Here is a 12,942-nt window from a genome sequence, read left to right on the forward strand (position 1 = left end):
ATCCCAGCACTCACACTGGTGTTTCTGAAGGCCCCTCTCTGAGGCTTATTCCTGGCTTTGACTCTAAATGATGACCATCACCAGCTCAGTCCCCATCCCTTCAAGCGGGTTTTGGGGTTCTAGGACTGCAGCCTGTGAGCAGACACTCAGTCTGAGTCTTTTTAACAGACAGAGGCCAAGCCAAGTGATCGCCATGATGCTCTGCTATGGTCAAGCCCACAGCACTTGGCCTATGTGATACCCCTGAGTTCCTATACAGCATATGCCAGGTTCACGTAGAAGGACGCGGCATTCACTGGACAGGTCCTAGTCATCGTTTCATTAGGATGTTTAAAGTGAATAGTAGATGCCAAGATACAACTCTTTTCTCCACCCATCATTGTTGCTTCAGGTATCTCCACTGTAGCACAGTTAAACCCTCTGTGCTTGGGGACCACTGGGTTATTCTGTGAAGTAGGCCAAGGTGGCCTCTTGACTTTATGCCATGTGACAAATGGGCTTATAAAGGATCATTAGGATAGCCCATCCTTCAGTGCCCTGATGGGGGAAAAAAAGCCATCACTGGCTGCCACCACTGTCAGTAGAAAAAGAGGGTGTCCCATCACCTTAGAGGGGAAGCAGTGGCCTGTTATGGACTGCCCCTTCTAAGATTGGGTTACGGAAGAGAGAACTGAAGGGCCCCTATGCTTTGTTCACATCTCTGAGAGAGTTCTGGTAGGAAGCATTTATGAAGAGGGCACTGAAAAGGCAGTAAACGTATCATGGTCATCATTATCTGATTATCACTTCATGTTATCTTGAGTAGAAATTAAGGAGGATTTCTTTTTTTAAAAAGGTTATCTTTTAAATAAAAATCTCCTGATTGATTTCTGTTTTTGCTGTTCTGAATTTTTATTCATTGCATTATTGAAAAAAAAGAGAGAGGGAGGGAAGAAGGTAGGAAGGAAGGAGAGAGAGGAGAGGAGAGAGGGAAAGAGAAAAATGAAGGAAAAATGGAAAGAATAAAGGAAGGGAGGGAGGCAAAAAGAAAAATCAGTTATCCAATTTAGGGCTTGAAAACATTTGGCCAAAAATTCCACGAAAATGTTGATTTAGACTCCTCCTTCTTCAATCTCCTTTGGTAAGTCATTTAATTGCTGGAGTATATTAAAAATCTTCACAGAACTGAAGGCATTTTATATATTTATTATAATGAATACAGAATTTTGAACTAAAATTCATGATGTTATGTCTACACATGCAAGGAAAACTATATTTAAAAATCCAACCAAAGCTGAAGCCCTTAATTTAGTTTTCTGAAGGTAGATTGGTCACTTCTTCAAGAGATCAATGATATATACAAGTCAAGTAAATCTAACCCTTGAAAACTGTTCTCATTGACTTGATCATGTCACCCAGATAGCACTTAAATGAGGCCCCAAAGATAAGAGAACCAGAGAAGCTTTTTTTGTAAATGTATCTTCTTCCATGATTTCCATAATTTTAGGGTTCACCAATTCAAGGTATAAGTTGAGAGAGATCCTAGACCCATTTTGCTGATGAGTAAAGTAAGGCACAGAGGTGTGTAAGGGATGAGCTACTTTTAGTCGTGGGTTTGTCCCTGTACCTCTTCTGTGACCCTGAGCCCCCCTCAGCCCCACTTGTTTAGGGAGAGGCGAGCTTGCCACAGAAGACGATCATGTTGGTAGGGATGTGCCTTATGAAAAACAGGAAAGGGTGGTTCGCCATGAACTGAGCTCGGATGGGGAGTCTTTTTACAACGAAGCTGTCCCCAGTAGCTGCTGCTGCCTCGGTGCCCTCTTCATTGACATCCACATATGACTTGTGGATGACCTTTGATAAATGCAGGCCTTTGGCTGGTGATATTCCAGAGAGATCAGCTTTGATTTCGTTGAAGATATCTGTCATCCCAAGGGAGTTTAGCAAAGCATTTAGCTCATACTTTATTTCAAGTTTGAACCTGGGGATATGGACTTCAACTTCCCTCTCTATCATGTTAGCAGAGCTGGTCCACTCGTAAAACGTCTTCATGTTCAGCTGTTTCTCTATCTAAGAGACAAAACACAGATGAGCCCATGTAAGCCAAACACGTGCCTGTGGCATTAAATGCCATTCGTTTTATAATTCTCAGTGTGAATGATTTCATGTATTGCTTTCTTTTGTACCTTGAAAATATGCTGAAGTCCTATCTGGGAAAAAACAAAAAAACAAAAAACACAAAGAATGTTGCATTCAGCCACATCCTCCCCATTCTATTGTCTACTTTTCATGGATGTTTCATAAGTAAACGCCCCAAACGTGTATCCTACAGTCTTCTGCCTTAACTCCCTCAGATGCAGACTTCACCTAAACTGCCTCTCTTGCCTCTGAAGTCCTTGTGTTTCCTGGATGAAGTCACCATTTCTTGATTTGGTTCTCAACTCGGAAACATTAAATCGCACCCTCTACTACAAATGTGTTGCTCACTTGACTTCTGTGATGCCAGGATCCCCTCATTACACCTGGCTTCCCTCCTGACTTTGCCCTTGCCCTCACTGCCTCTGCTATGTGACTACTCCCGAAGTCCCGAAGAACTGAGGTTCTACACACCTTCCACACCTCTGCTCAGCCATGCAGCCTACCAGGCCCCTTCTCATCCCCCCACCCAGTGCCATCATTCCGTGTAAGCCCTTCAAACCGCTCCCCTTGGGCATGTGATCCCTCCAGCCAGTCCTCCCCACAGCTCCAAGACCAGCAGGCCAAAGCCCATCATCCCACAACAAGAGTTGAAAACTTTTTGTCACCTTCTCTCCATCCTGACAATATACAATCAGACATAAACTATCTTTTCCTTTTGTCCTTTTCTGCCCTAATCCGAGTTACCATGATGCAAATCTGTCTTACTGGTCCCATATCTCTAGGGCATTTTCATGAGCATTTTGCTCTAGTTGGAACCCCAGGGTACCCTTGTTCACCTATTCATCTTCTACCCCTCCACCTGTGAGACATCAAGGTTACTCTACCAGGAGGCTTCCAGATCCCCTCATTGTCTACTCTCTCTACTCCCACAGGACTTCCGGCAGAGTACCATGGCACTTGTTACATGCTACTTATAACTGTGTGTTGGAACCACACATTTGTCTATGTTTCAGAACCCACTACGTCTATGTTCTATGTTCCAGAACCCACTAGAATTCTCAGCATAAACAATGTTTGGTGTATGAATGGCTAAACGAACAGATAAATGAATGCATCACAAGCTAATAAAGACCACTTCTACACTGCTTCCAAAATGCTATCTGCCTCCAAATATCTTCCCTGGCAGTCCACAACAGGTGCCCAGAGGTCTGAGCCCCTCTGAATCGGCCACGCCAGTATCACACCTGTTCTCCTGGCCACAGCCATGCTTCTCTTCCTACAGGTCCACACACACACATCCCAACCCAGGTGCTTCAAGAAGCCTTCCCTAGGCCCCACCCGCCCGTGCCACATTGTTTAACCTCAAGCAGGCGCTCCCTGCCTTAGAAACCTCTGACTGGGACCATCCCGTCCGTGCATGTACGTCAGCTTCCTCTTTGTCATTCCCGCAGAGCACTGGAGAGTTCCAGCAAGGCTGGGGAGGTGTGCTCACTTCATGTCAGTGGCTTGCCTGCTTCTGTGCTAGGCAGTTTTGGCTGCAGCCAGAGAGGGGGGCTTTGACCCAAACCCCTGCCACCACCATGACCTTTTCTCAATGGCTGTGGCACTCATTTCCCCTACAATAGCAGGATGCTAAAAAAGAGTGGTTGCCTCACGAAAGCATGTTATAACTGGGTTGGAAAAACTGCTCCCGAGTGGAAGGTGGCTTAAACAGATTGCTGTGTACTAAGACCCTAACCGGCATTACAAATCCATCACTAGAGAAAGACGCTTCCCAAATGTCAAGTAAGCAGCAGGTGCATGTATTAGTACAAGATGGCACTTTTGCCTCCTTGTGCCCTCTTTTATGGAACATTAGATTATTCCCCCTGGAATGCATGGTCCCGAAGGCAGGGCCCAGGGTCCCCCTTCCTCTCACAGCCCCTGCGGCCTACCGCTGAACCCAGCGTGTGACTGAATTAGGGACTGACCACACTAGCGTCACACACACGTGCACATGTGTTTCCTCTTCACATTAGCATTCTCTAACTTCACCTGTTCCAGGCTGGCCGTGCCCGCGGGAAGCAGAACAATCATGCTTAGTTTGTGGTTCACGTAGGGCAGCTCCAGAATTTGCATCCGCGGCTCCTTTATGAAGGCTAATTTATATGTTCCCGTTTGATACATCATTTCCACAAGTACGCTTTTACCCTATTAAAAAAGGGGGCGGGGTTCTCATTAGGTACAACAGTCACATATTTGCATGCACATGTACGTATGCTGATGTTTTTGCAAAACACGAATATTTGCATTAACACTAAAGGCGTGGGTAAAATAAAACCGATAAAGGACACCCTTTATTACTTTCCTTTGCAAAGGTTATGAATTTTTTATTTTAAAATAAGTCATTGTTAGAGCCTGTCTAGTTCAAATACTATATACAGTCATCTACATATAAAATATCTTTTATATATCAGCTTGAGACGCATTCAAAACGAAGCTAGCGTTACCACCTAAGATGATTTATGTGGAAAAATGACATCATAGGATCATTTTCTTTGCTAATCCAATTGGAGGCTCTCTAGGAGAAAAGTAATATGGAGAGCTGTGTTGTGCTGAGAAAGCAACCCCAGCATACGTGGACAAAATGCATGGCTACGGGAACAGGCTCTCTTATCTGCGAGAGGGGTGCCAGTCTCCAAAGGCTCCAGTTACGGGCCCCATGAGAAAGATTACTGGCACTTCGTGTGGAAAAATGAAAGTAAAATTTACAGAAAACACAATTAAAGAAACCTATGGAGGGGCGTCTGGGTGACTCACTAGGTTAAGTGTCCAACTTCGGCTAAGGTTGTGATCTCGCAGTTGGTGAGTTCGAGCCCCACATCAGGCTCTGTGCTGACAGCTTGGAGCCTGGAGCCTGCCTTGGATTCTGTGTCTCCCTCTCTCTCTCTGCCTTTCCCCCATTCATGCTCTGTCTCTCTCTACCCCCGCCCAAATAAATAAGTAAATAAATAAATAATAAACATTTTAAAAAAAGAAAGAAACCTAGACCAGTGTCTTCACTGAAACTTTCTAAATTGGCCTTAACATTCTCCAGAATTTATCATCAGTCTGAAAACAAAATACTTACCTCACTTAGCAGAAAAGGGGTTTTAATTGTCTCTCTTTCCTGAAACTTATTTTGCCATTGTCCTTTGAAATATATGGCGTTCACCAGGACCATTACACAAGAAGGATCAATTGTGCCCTTTCCAAAGAGGTTCGTGACTTTTCCTTATAATAATAATTAAAAAAAAAAAAAAGATAATATATTTGGATTAGAACTTGGGTTTATTGATAACAGAGAGTTGAACATTCACTAGAAATCTGGAACCATTTCTTAATTTTTTTTAATGTTTATTTGCTTTTGAGGGAGAGACAGAGCGCGATCAGGAGACGGGCAGAGAGAGAGGGACACACAGAATCCGAAGCCGGCTCCAGGCTCCGAGCTGTCAGCGCGGAGCCCGACGTGGGGCTCGAACCTGCAAACTGTGAGATGTGACCTGAGCCAAAGTCAGACGCTCAAACCGACTGAGTCACCCAGGCAGCCCCGGAACCATTTCCTTTTTAAGGCTAGTTATAAACTTGAGACACCAGAAGAACCCTTTTATCTCCTGGCCATGGAGGCTGTCCTTGTCAAATGAGGTTTATGTCACAGGATTGAATGCTTTGTTATTTCTAATCAGAAGATGGCATCCGGAGAGTAGCCAGTATATTAGCTAACGATCCACCTGTCTGATACCTAGTCGTATCCAATGCCTTCCTATACATTACTGCTTATTTAGAAAATCTTTAATAATTTTTTATGGCTTCCCTTTAATAGTTATCAGGCTTCATACTTACCAGCACTTCACCACATCCAAATGGGTTAAGCATTCAAAAGATTCGCTGATTCTTACAATGTATTAGCAATTCGTGTATCACAAGTATATACCAACACTTAAAGTAAATACGTATCTAAAAATCAGAATTTATAAAAAACATACAAGATGTTTACTGCTTTGTTAATATACTGTTCAAATTGAACACCAAGCCCCCTTGGTGCACCCTGCTACGCTGCAATTTACAAAACCTTAATTCAATACAAGCTAGCAATGGGAAACATAAGGATATCTAGAACATCAGACTCTAAGCTTAATTTTTCCACTGCTGTTCTAAGTAAATTAACAGATCTGAAAATGTGCAGACCTTTCCAAGCATTTTCTAACTTAATACAAAGAACTGAATAAATGCGTATTTTAATCTTGTCAACCTATTACTAAACTTGAATAACACCCATCAGTCCACCCATCAACAAAATATTGTTGACACTTCACTGATAAGTGAAATAGTGAGATACAAATATGTTAGGGGCAGTCTTTAGGCTCAGAGAAGTATTTATTTTGTTCTACTGACAAGTTCTTCATAAATGCAATTAGCTTTAATTTAATACTTTGATGTTATTTCACCCTAATTTTATTACTTAATAAGCTTTATTTCTCCTGTATCAAGGAATATGATTGCCTACATTCATAAACCTCAGAGACTGAGGTACAATGAGTTGATGGCATAACCACACAGACGGGGATTTCAGCATGGTACTTTGTGCATCTCTAGTGGGATAGACCCAAAGGACAAAAAGAACTCCAAACAACATCTTAAGCTACTGTTATATTTTATTAGTATTGTTATTTGGAGACTGTGTGTATTGTTGGATGATGCGATTTTGCAATAATATTGGTGACATCGGAATCTGGGATTTTTGACACAAGATAAAAGGGAAATAGATGTAAAAAAGGGAGGGCTGTTAAGTAAAAATCCTATGAACCGGAATTTGAATTGGTCGTATCAGTAAGAAATTATGCTGTATTTCATCTAAAAAATGTATTCACTGAGAAGGCCTTTAAACAATGACCATGCCAGTATCAATGGGAACTCTTGTACCCGGGCTATGGTCTCTAATATCATTTCTCATGAGAATGATCCAGGATTCCCGCGAGAAGTAATTCTAGGTCATCAGCAGGACATGAGTCTGGAACATCTGGTAAAATCAGAAAGCAAAGAAGCCATCAAATTCCACAAGAGTAGGGTCAAAAGGACTTAGGAGCCAATATAAAGATGGGACCCCTGACTAAAAGGCGACAATAAATGGAAACATCTCAGAATGTTTAAATTTATGAATTCATAATGATACTTTAAAAAGAAAACGGGGCACCTGGGTGGCTCAGCTGGTTAAGCGTCCGACTCTTGATTTTGGCTCAGGTCATGATCTCTGAGTTCGTGGAATCGAGCCCTGCGTTGGGCTCTATGCTGACTGAATCCCTGCTTGGGATTCTCTCTCTCCATTTCTCTCTGCCCCTCCCCTGCTCAGCTCGCTCTCGCTCTCTCTCAAAATAAGTAAAGAAACATTTAAAAAAATCTTTGGGAAAAAACTCATCGGCTGTCTTCGAGGATGCTCAGAGGGAGTAAATGTTGGCTCAAAAACTGGTATTGAAGAGAAGGAATCTGGCATCGTTTTTTTTTGTTTGTTTTCCTCATATCACCTGTACTTAGAATAACCAAATATTTTATGAGTAGAAGTTTCTCATAATCCAGATTATAAAGAAGGAATGGAAGAACTGGAATACTGCATGGGGCGCCTGGGTGGCTCAGTCAGTTGAGCGTCCGACTTCATTCAGCTCAGGTCATGATCTCGCGGTCTGTGAGTTTGAGCCCTGCATCGGCCTCTGTGCTGACAGTTTGGAGGCTGGAACCTGCTGCGGATTCTGTGTCTCCCTCTGACTCTACTCCCACCCCCCAACTTGTGCTCTGTCTCTCTCTCCTTCAAAAATAAATAAACATTAAAAAATTTTTTTAAAGAAATAAATGTTTAAAAAAAAGTATTTTTAAAAAATTAGAGCTAAAGGAAGCCAGGCAGTCAACGCTGAAGGGGTAAAGATCTCATAGGCAGGAGAAACACAAACAGATGAGCTCAACAGGGACTTCTGAATAATTTTTTCCTCAAGGTATAGTGAAGTTTCAAAAGTTTCCCCAAGCCTCGATAAGGAAAAACATGACAGAAACTGAAGACCAAGAATTTAAGAACTACTTTTCTCAGTGTCTCAGTGCTAGTGAAAAAATAATGAAGTTCAGGAGCTGGCAAGGTGGGAGAGATGTTTCAGAATAACACAAGGAGCAATCCACTGAGAATGTATGGCAATTTAAATACCTATGCACTTAAAAACGCAGCCTCAAAATATGTGCGGCAAAATTGGACGTAACTAAAAGGAGAAACGTAAAAATCCACAATCATAGTGCAAGATTTTAATACAGCTTTTCTCAGTAAATGATGATAAAAAGCAGTCAAGAAAGAAGCAAAGACACTCAAACACAGACATCACAAATAACAAAGTCAGCCTAACCGATAAAATTTAAAAATCTCACCCAGTAACTAAAGAATACACATTATTTTTAAGTGCACATGAAAATTTTACCAAAATTAAAACATATGTTTTACCTCAAAAGTCTCAATAAATTGCAAACAATTGATTATTATGTTCTCTGATTACAACAGAACTGAGCTAAAAATCAGTAACTAAAAAACAACCAGAAAATTTCCACTTTTAAATAACCCCTGAGTCAGAGAAGAAATCTCAATGAAAATTAGAAAATATTTTGAGGCCCCTGGGTGGCTCAGTTGATTGAGCATCCAACTTTGGCTCAGGTCATGAGTTTGAGTCCCACATCAGTCTCTCTGCCTCCAGTGTGGACGGATTCCACTTCAAACCCACTATCCCCCTCTCTCTCTGCCCTTCCCCGCTCATGTGTGCGCATGCACGCACACACACACTCTCTCTCTCTCTCTCTCTAAAAATAAAACATTAAAAAAAAGAAAATCAGAGAATATTTTGAACTGAATGATAATGGAAATACAATGAAAAATTGTGAGATGGAGTTAAAGTCATACCTAGAGGGAAAGCAATTGTCTTAAATGCATATATTAAAAGAATGTCTGAAAATCAACTGTTCATCTCAAGAAAATTACAGAAAGAGTAGTAATTTAATACCAAGATAGTAAAAAGAAGGAAATAAATGATAATCATAAATATTCATGTAATAAAAAAACTACAATAGGGAACACACAAGTTGATTCTTTGAAAAGACTAAAAAATTACCAATCCATAACAAGTCTAATTAGGAAAAAAGAAAAAATGCACAATTCATGTTTCCAGAAATAAAAAAAGAGAAAACATTATATAACGAAAAGACATTAAGAAGGTAATACAACTTTATTATGAGCAATTTTATGCTAATACATTTGAAAATTCAGATAAAATGGCTGTATCCCGTGAGAAAAAAATTCAAAAACGTACACAAGAAGAAACAGAAAATATAAGTAGGTCTCTATTTATTAGAGGAATCAAATCTCTAATCAAAATCTTCCCACATAGAAAACACCGGGCACAGAGGGCTCACCTTGGAATTTATGTAAGATTGTTTATGTAAGATTGGCGTGAATTCTTCCAAATATTTGAAGGAGAAAAATTCACACCAATCTTGCATAAACTCTCTTTTGGAAATTAGAAAAAGGGGAGAAACACTGCCAACTGGTCTCATGAAGTGAGTATAACCTGGATACCTGAACTGACAAGAATATTTGAATAAATAAAAACTAAGGTCAAATTCTTTCATGAACACAGGTGCAAAACCTCTAAAGAAAATATCAGGAAATCAAATCTGGTGATATGCAAAAACCATAACATACCATGATCATGTTTTGTTGATCCTAGGACAAAAAGGTTGGTTTAACATTAAAAATCAATGTAGTTCCCTAAATTAGTACACTAAAGAAGAAAAATCATAGCTAAATAGATACAGAGAAGGCTTCAATATGATATGGTTAGTATCTATGCCTAAAATTCTTAGTAAACCAGAAATAGAAATTTCTTTAATCTGAAAAAATGCATTCATAAAAATACAGCAACAAACATTATGCTTAAATATATATTATCAAAACCATTCAGAAACAAGATATAAATCCAGAAACAAGACACAACGTAAGGATGCCCAATATCAGTACCTCTATTCAGCGGAAGGTCCTAGCCAATAAGAAAAGAAAAGCAGCAAGGAAGGCTGAAGAGGAAATGACTGTATTTATAGAAAATCTAAAATAATATAAGAGTAAACTAGAGTTATGAGAACTCAGCAATCTTAATATATGACAGCCAGTTATACACTCCTACATCAACAACAAATAAAATTTGGAATAACTGATACTAGTAAAAATTCAGTAAACACCTCAAATATCTGAAAACCATTTGTCACAAGACATTAACATAGAAAAATACAAAATGTTAATGAAAGACATTAAAGAGGACCTAAATAGAGATAAACTTCGTGGAAGTGGATTGGAAGCTGAATATTATAAAGATGCCTGTTCTTCTCCAACTCTATAGACTCTATATCACTCCAACTAAAATTTCAACTAGAATATTGACAAAAATTGACAAGTTGATTTTAAAATGTACATGGATTCCACTTATGAGTGAAATCATATGCCATCTGCCCTCAGGCTGACTTATTTCACTTAGCATAATACCCTCTAGATCCATCCATGTTGTCTCACATGGCATGATCTCATCCTTCTTTATGACTGCATAAGAAAAACAACAAATGGGGGCATCTGGGTGGTTCAGCTCAGGTCATGATCTCACCGTTCATGGGTTCAAGCCCCGCATCAGGCTCTGCACTGACAGTGTGGAGCTGTTTGGGATTCTCTCTCTACCTCTCTCTCTGCCCCTCCCTTGCTTGCTTGTGCTCGCTCTCTCTCTCTCTCTCTCTCTCAAAATAAATAAGTAAACTTAAAAAAATGAATAAACAAAGAGCAGAATCAGACCTATAAATACAAAGAACAAAGTAATAATTGCCAGAGGGGAGGGGGTTGGGGGTTGGCCAGAATGGGTGAAGAGGAAAGGGAGATACTGGCTTCCAGTTATAGAATGAGTAAGTCAAGGGAACAAAAACCACAGCCTAAGAAACATAGTCAGGGATACTGTAATAGTGATGTGTTGGGACAGATGGAGCTACACCTGCGGTGAACACAGCATAATGTATAGACTGAATCACTATATTGTACACTTGCAACTAATGTTACCAGCGTGCATCAACTATACTCAAATGAAAATAAATAAAATGTATGTGTAATGCAAAAGATCAAGTTAAATCAAGGCTCTTTGGAGAGGATCAACAATGGACTTAGACTTCCAGCTATCAAGACATATTATAGGGGCGCCTGGGTGGCGCAGTCGGTTAAGCGTCCGACTTCAGCCAGGTCACGATCTCGCGGTCCGTGAGTTCGAGCCCCGCGTCAGGCTCTGGGCTGATGGCTCGGAGCCTGGAGCCTGTTTCCGATTCTGTGTCTCCCTGTCTCTCTGCCCCTCCCCCGTTCATGCTCTGTCTCTCTCTGTCCCAAAAATAAAAAATAAAAAAAAAAAAAAAACAAAAAAACGTTGAAAAAAAAAATTTAAAAAAAAATTAAAAAAAATAAAAAAAAAAAGACATATTATAAAGCTACTATAATTGTGGTATTTTCATGAGAATAAATAAATAGACAAATGGAGCCCACTGAAGAACCCAGAAACAGATATGATCATCCGGCTTATGAGAAAATGTACATTGGAGTGTGATGGTGACAGGATCCTTTTCCCAATAAACAGTGGTATGTGAAGTAGATGTCCATGTGGAGTGGAATGAACTTTTAAATGAATCTTGACTGTAGTGAAACAGTAAAGCTTCTAGCAGACAGCATAAAAATATTTTCATGAGGTAGGAGTAGGCAAAAGATTTATTTAAAAGTATGCCAAGGTACTGACTATAAAAGAAAAGATTGATAAATTTTGCTCCTTTGAAATTGAGAACTTCTATTCATCAAAGGCACCATTAAGGGAAGGAAAAGACACGATACAAAATGGTAGAAATTACTTGCAACATACATATTCAGTATATGCAAAGAATTCCCTAAAAATGTGTAAGAAAAAAACCAGACAAATCATCCTGATGTATGGACAAAATATTTAAACAGGCACTTTACAAAGGAAGATATGAAGTGTATAAAAATGTTCAATGATATAATTCAAAAAGGAAATGCAAATTAAAACTAAACTCACTACAGTGGCTAAAGTTAATAAGACTCACAGGTGTTGGCAAAGTTGAGGAACAAATAAAACTCTCATTCATTGCTTGGGCAAGTGCATTGGTAAACCACTTTAGAAAATTGTTTTGGGGGCGCCGGGGTGGCTCAGTCGGTTGAGCGTCCGACTTTGGCTCAGGTCATGATCTCACGGTCCGTGAGTTTGAGCCCCCCGTTGGGCTCTGTGCTGACAGCTCAGAGCCTGGAGCCCGTTTCAGATTCTATGTCTCCCTCTCTCTCTGCTCCTCCCCTGTTCATGCTCTGTCTCTCTCTGTCTCAAAAGTAAATAAAAACGTTAAAACAAATTTAAAAAAAAGAAAACTGTTTTGTATCTATTAAAATTAAATACACACATACCTTATATGGTCAGCAATTTCATTTCCAGGTATCCATCCAACAAAATCACATACAGTATATGTACCAAAAGAAGTGAATCAAAACGCTGATAGCAGTGCTGTTCATAATAGACCCAAACTAAAAATGTTCCGAGTGTTCATTAAGACTCAGTAGACTGGATAAATATATTTAGGTATTTTCAGAGAACAAAGATAGACATCAATGAAAATGAGCAAACCATGCAACATGTAGTCACAGGGATGAATCTCACAAAATGTTGAGCTTAAAAAACCGTAAGCACATGCTTTATGATTCCAGTTAAC

General features: G+C 40.0%; 1 protein-coding gene across 3 annotated transcripts in view; it reads right to left on the reverse strand.

Annotated features, from left to right (window-relative positions):
- Nucleotides 1–1,165: 1,165 nt before the first annotated feature.
- Nucleotides 1,166–12,942, reverse strand: part of SERPINB11 (serpin family B member 11) — a 74,454-nt gene continuing 62,677 nt past the window's right edge. For all 3 annotated transcript variants that reach the window (XM_058691866.1, XM_058691868.1, XM_058691867.1), the window contains exons 6-8: nucleotides 5,228–5,370; nucleotides 4,153–4,308; nucleotides 1,166–2,049 (exon numbers count right to left, since the gene is read on the reverse strand). In XM_058691866.1, coding sequence (XP_058547849.1) covers nucleotides 1,645–2,049; nucleotides 4,153–4,308; nucleotides 5,228–5,370 — 704 coding nt within the window. In that variant the 3' untranslated portion in view covers nucleotides 1,166–1,644. The remainder of the gene's footprint in view (nucleotides 2,050–4,152; nucleotides 4,309–5,227; nucleotides 5,371–12,942) is intronic.

Source organism: Neofelis nebulosa, chromosome 11 (genome assembly GCF_028018385.1).
Source record: "Neofelis nebulosa isolate mNeoNeb1 chromosome 11, mNeoNeb1.pri, whole genome shotgun sequence".
Taxonomy (NCBI): domain Eukaryota; kingdom Metazoa; phylum Chordata; class Mammalia; order Carnivora; family Felidae; genus Neofelis; species Neofelis nebulosa.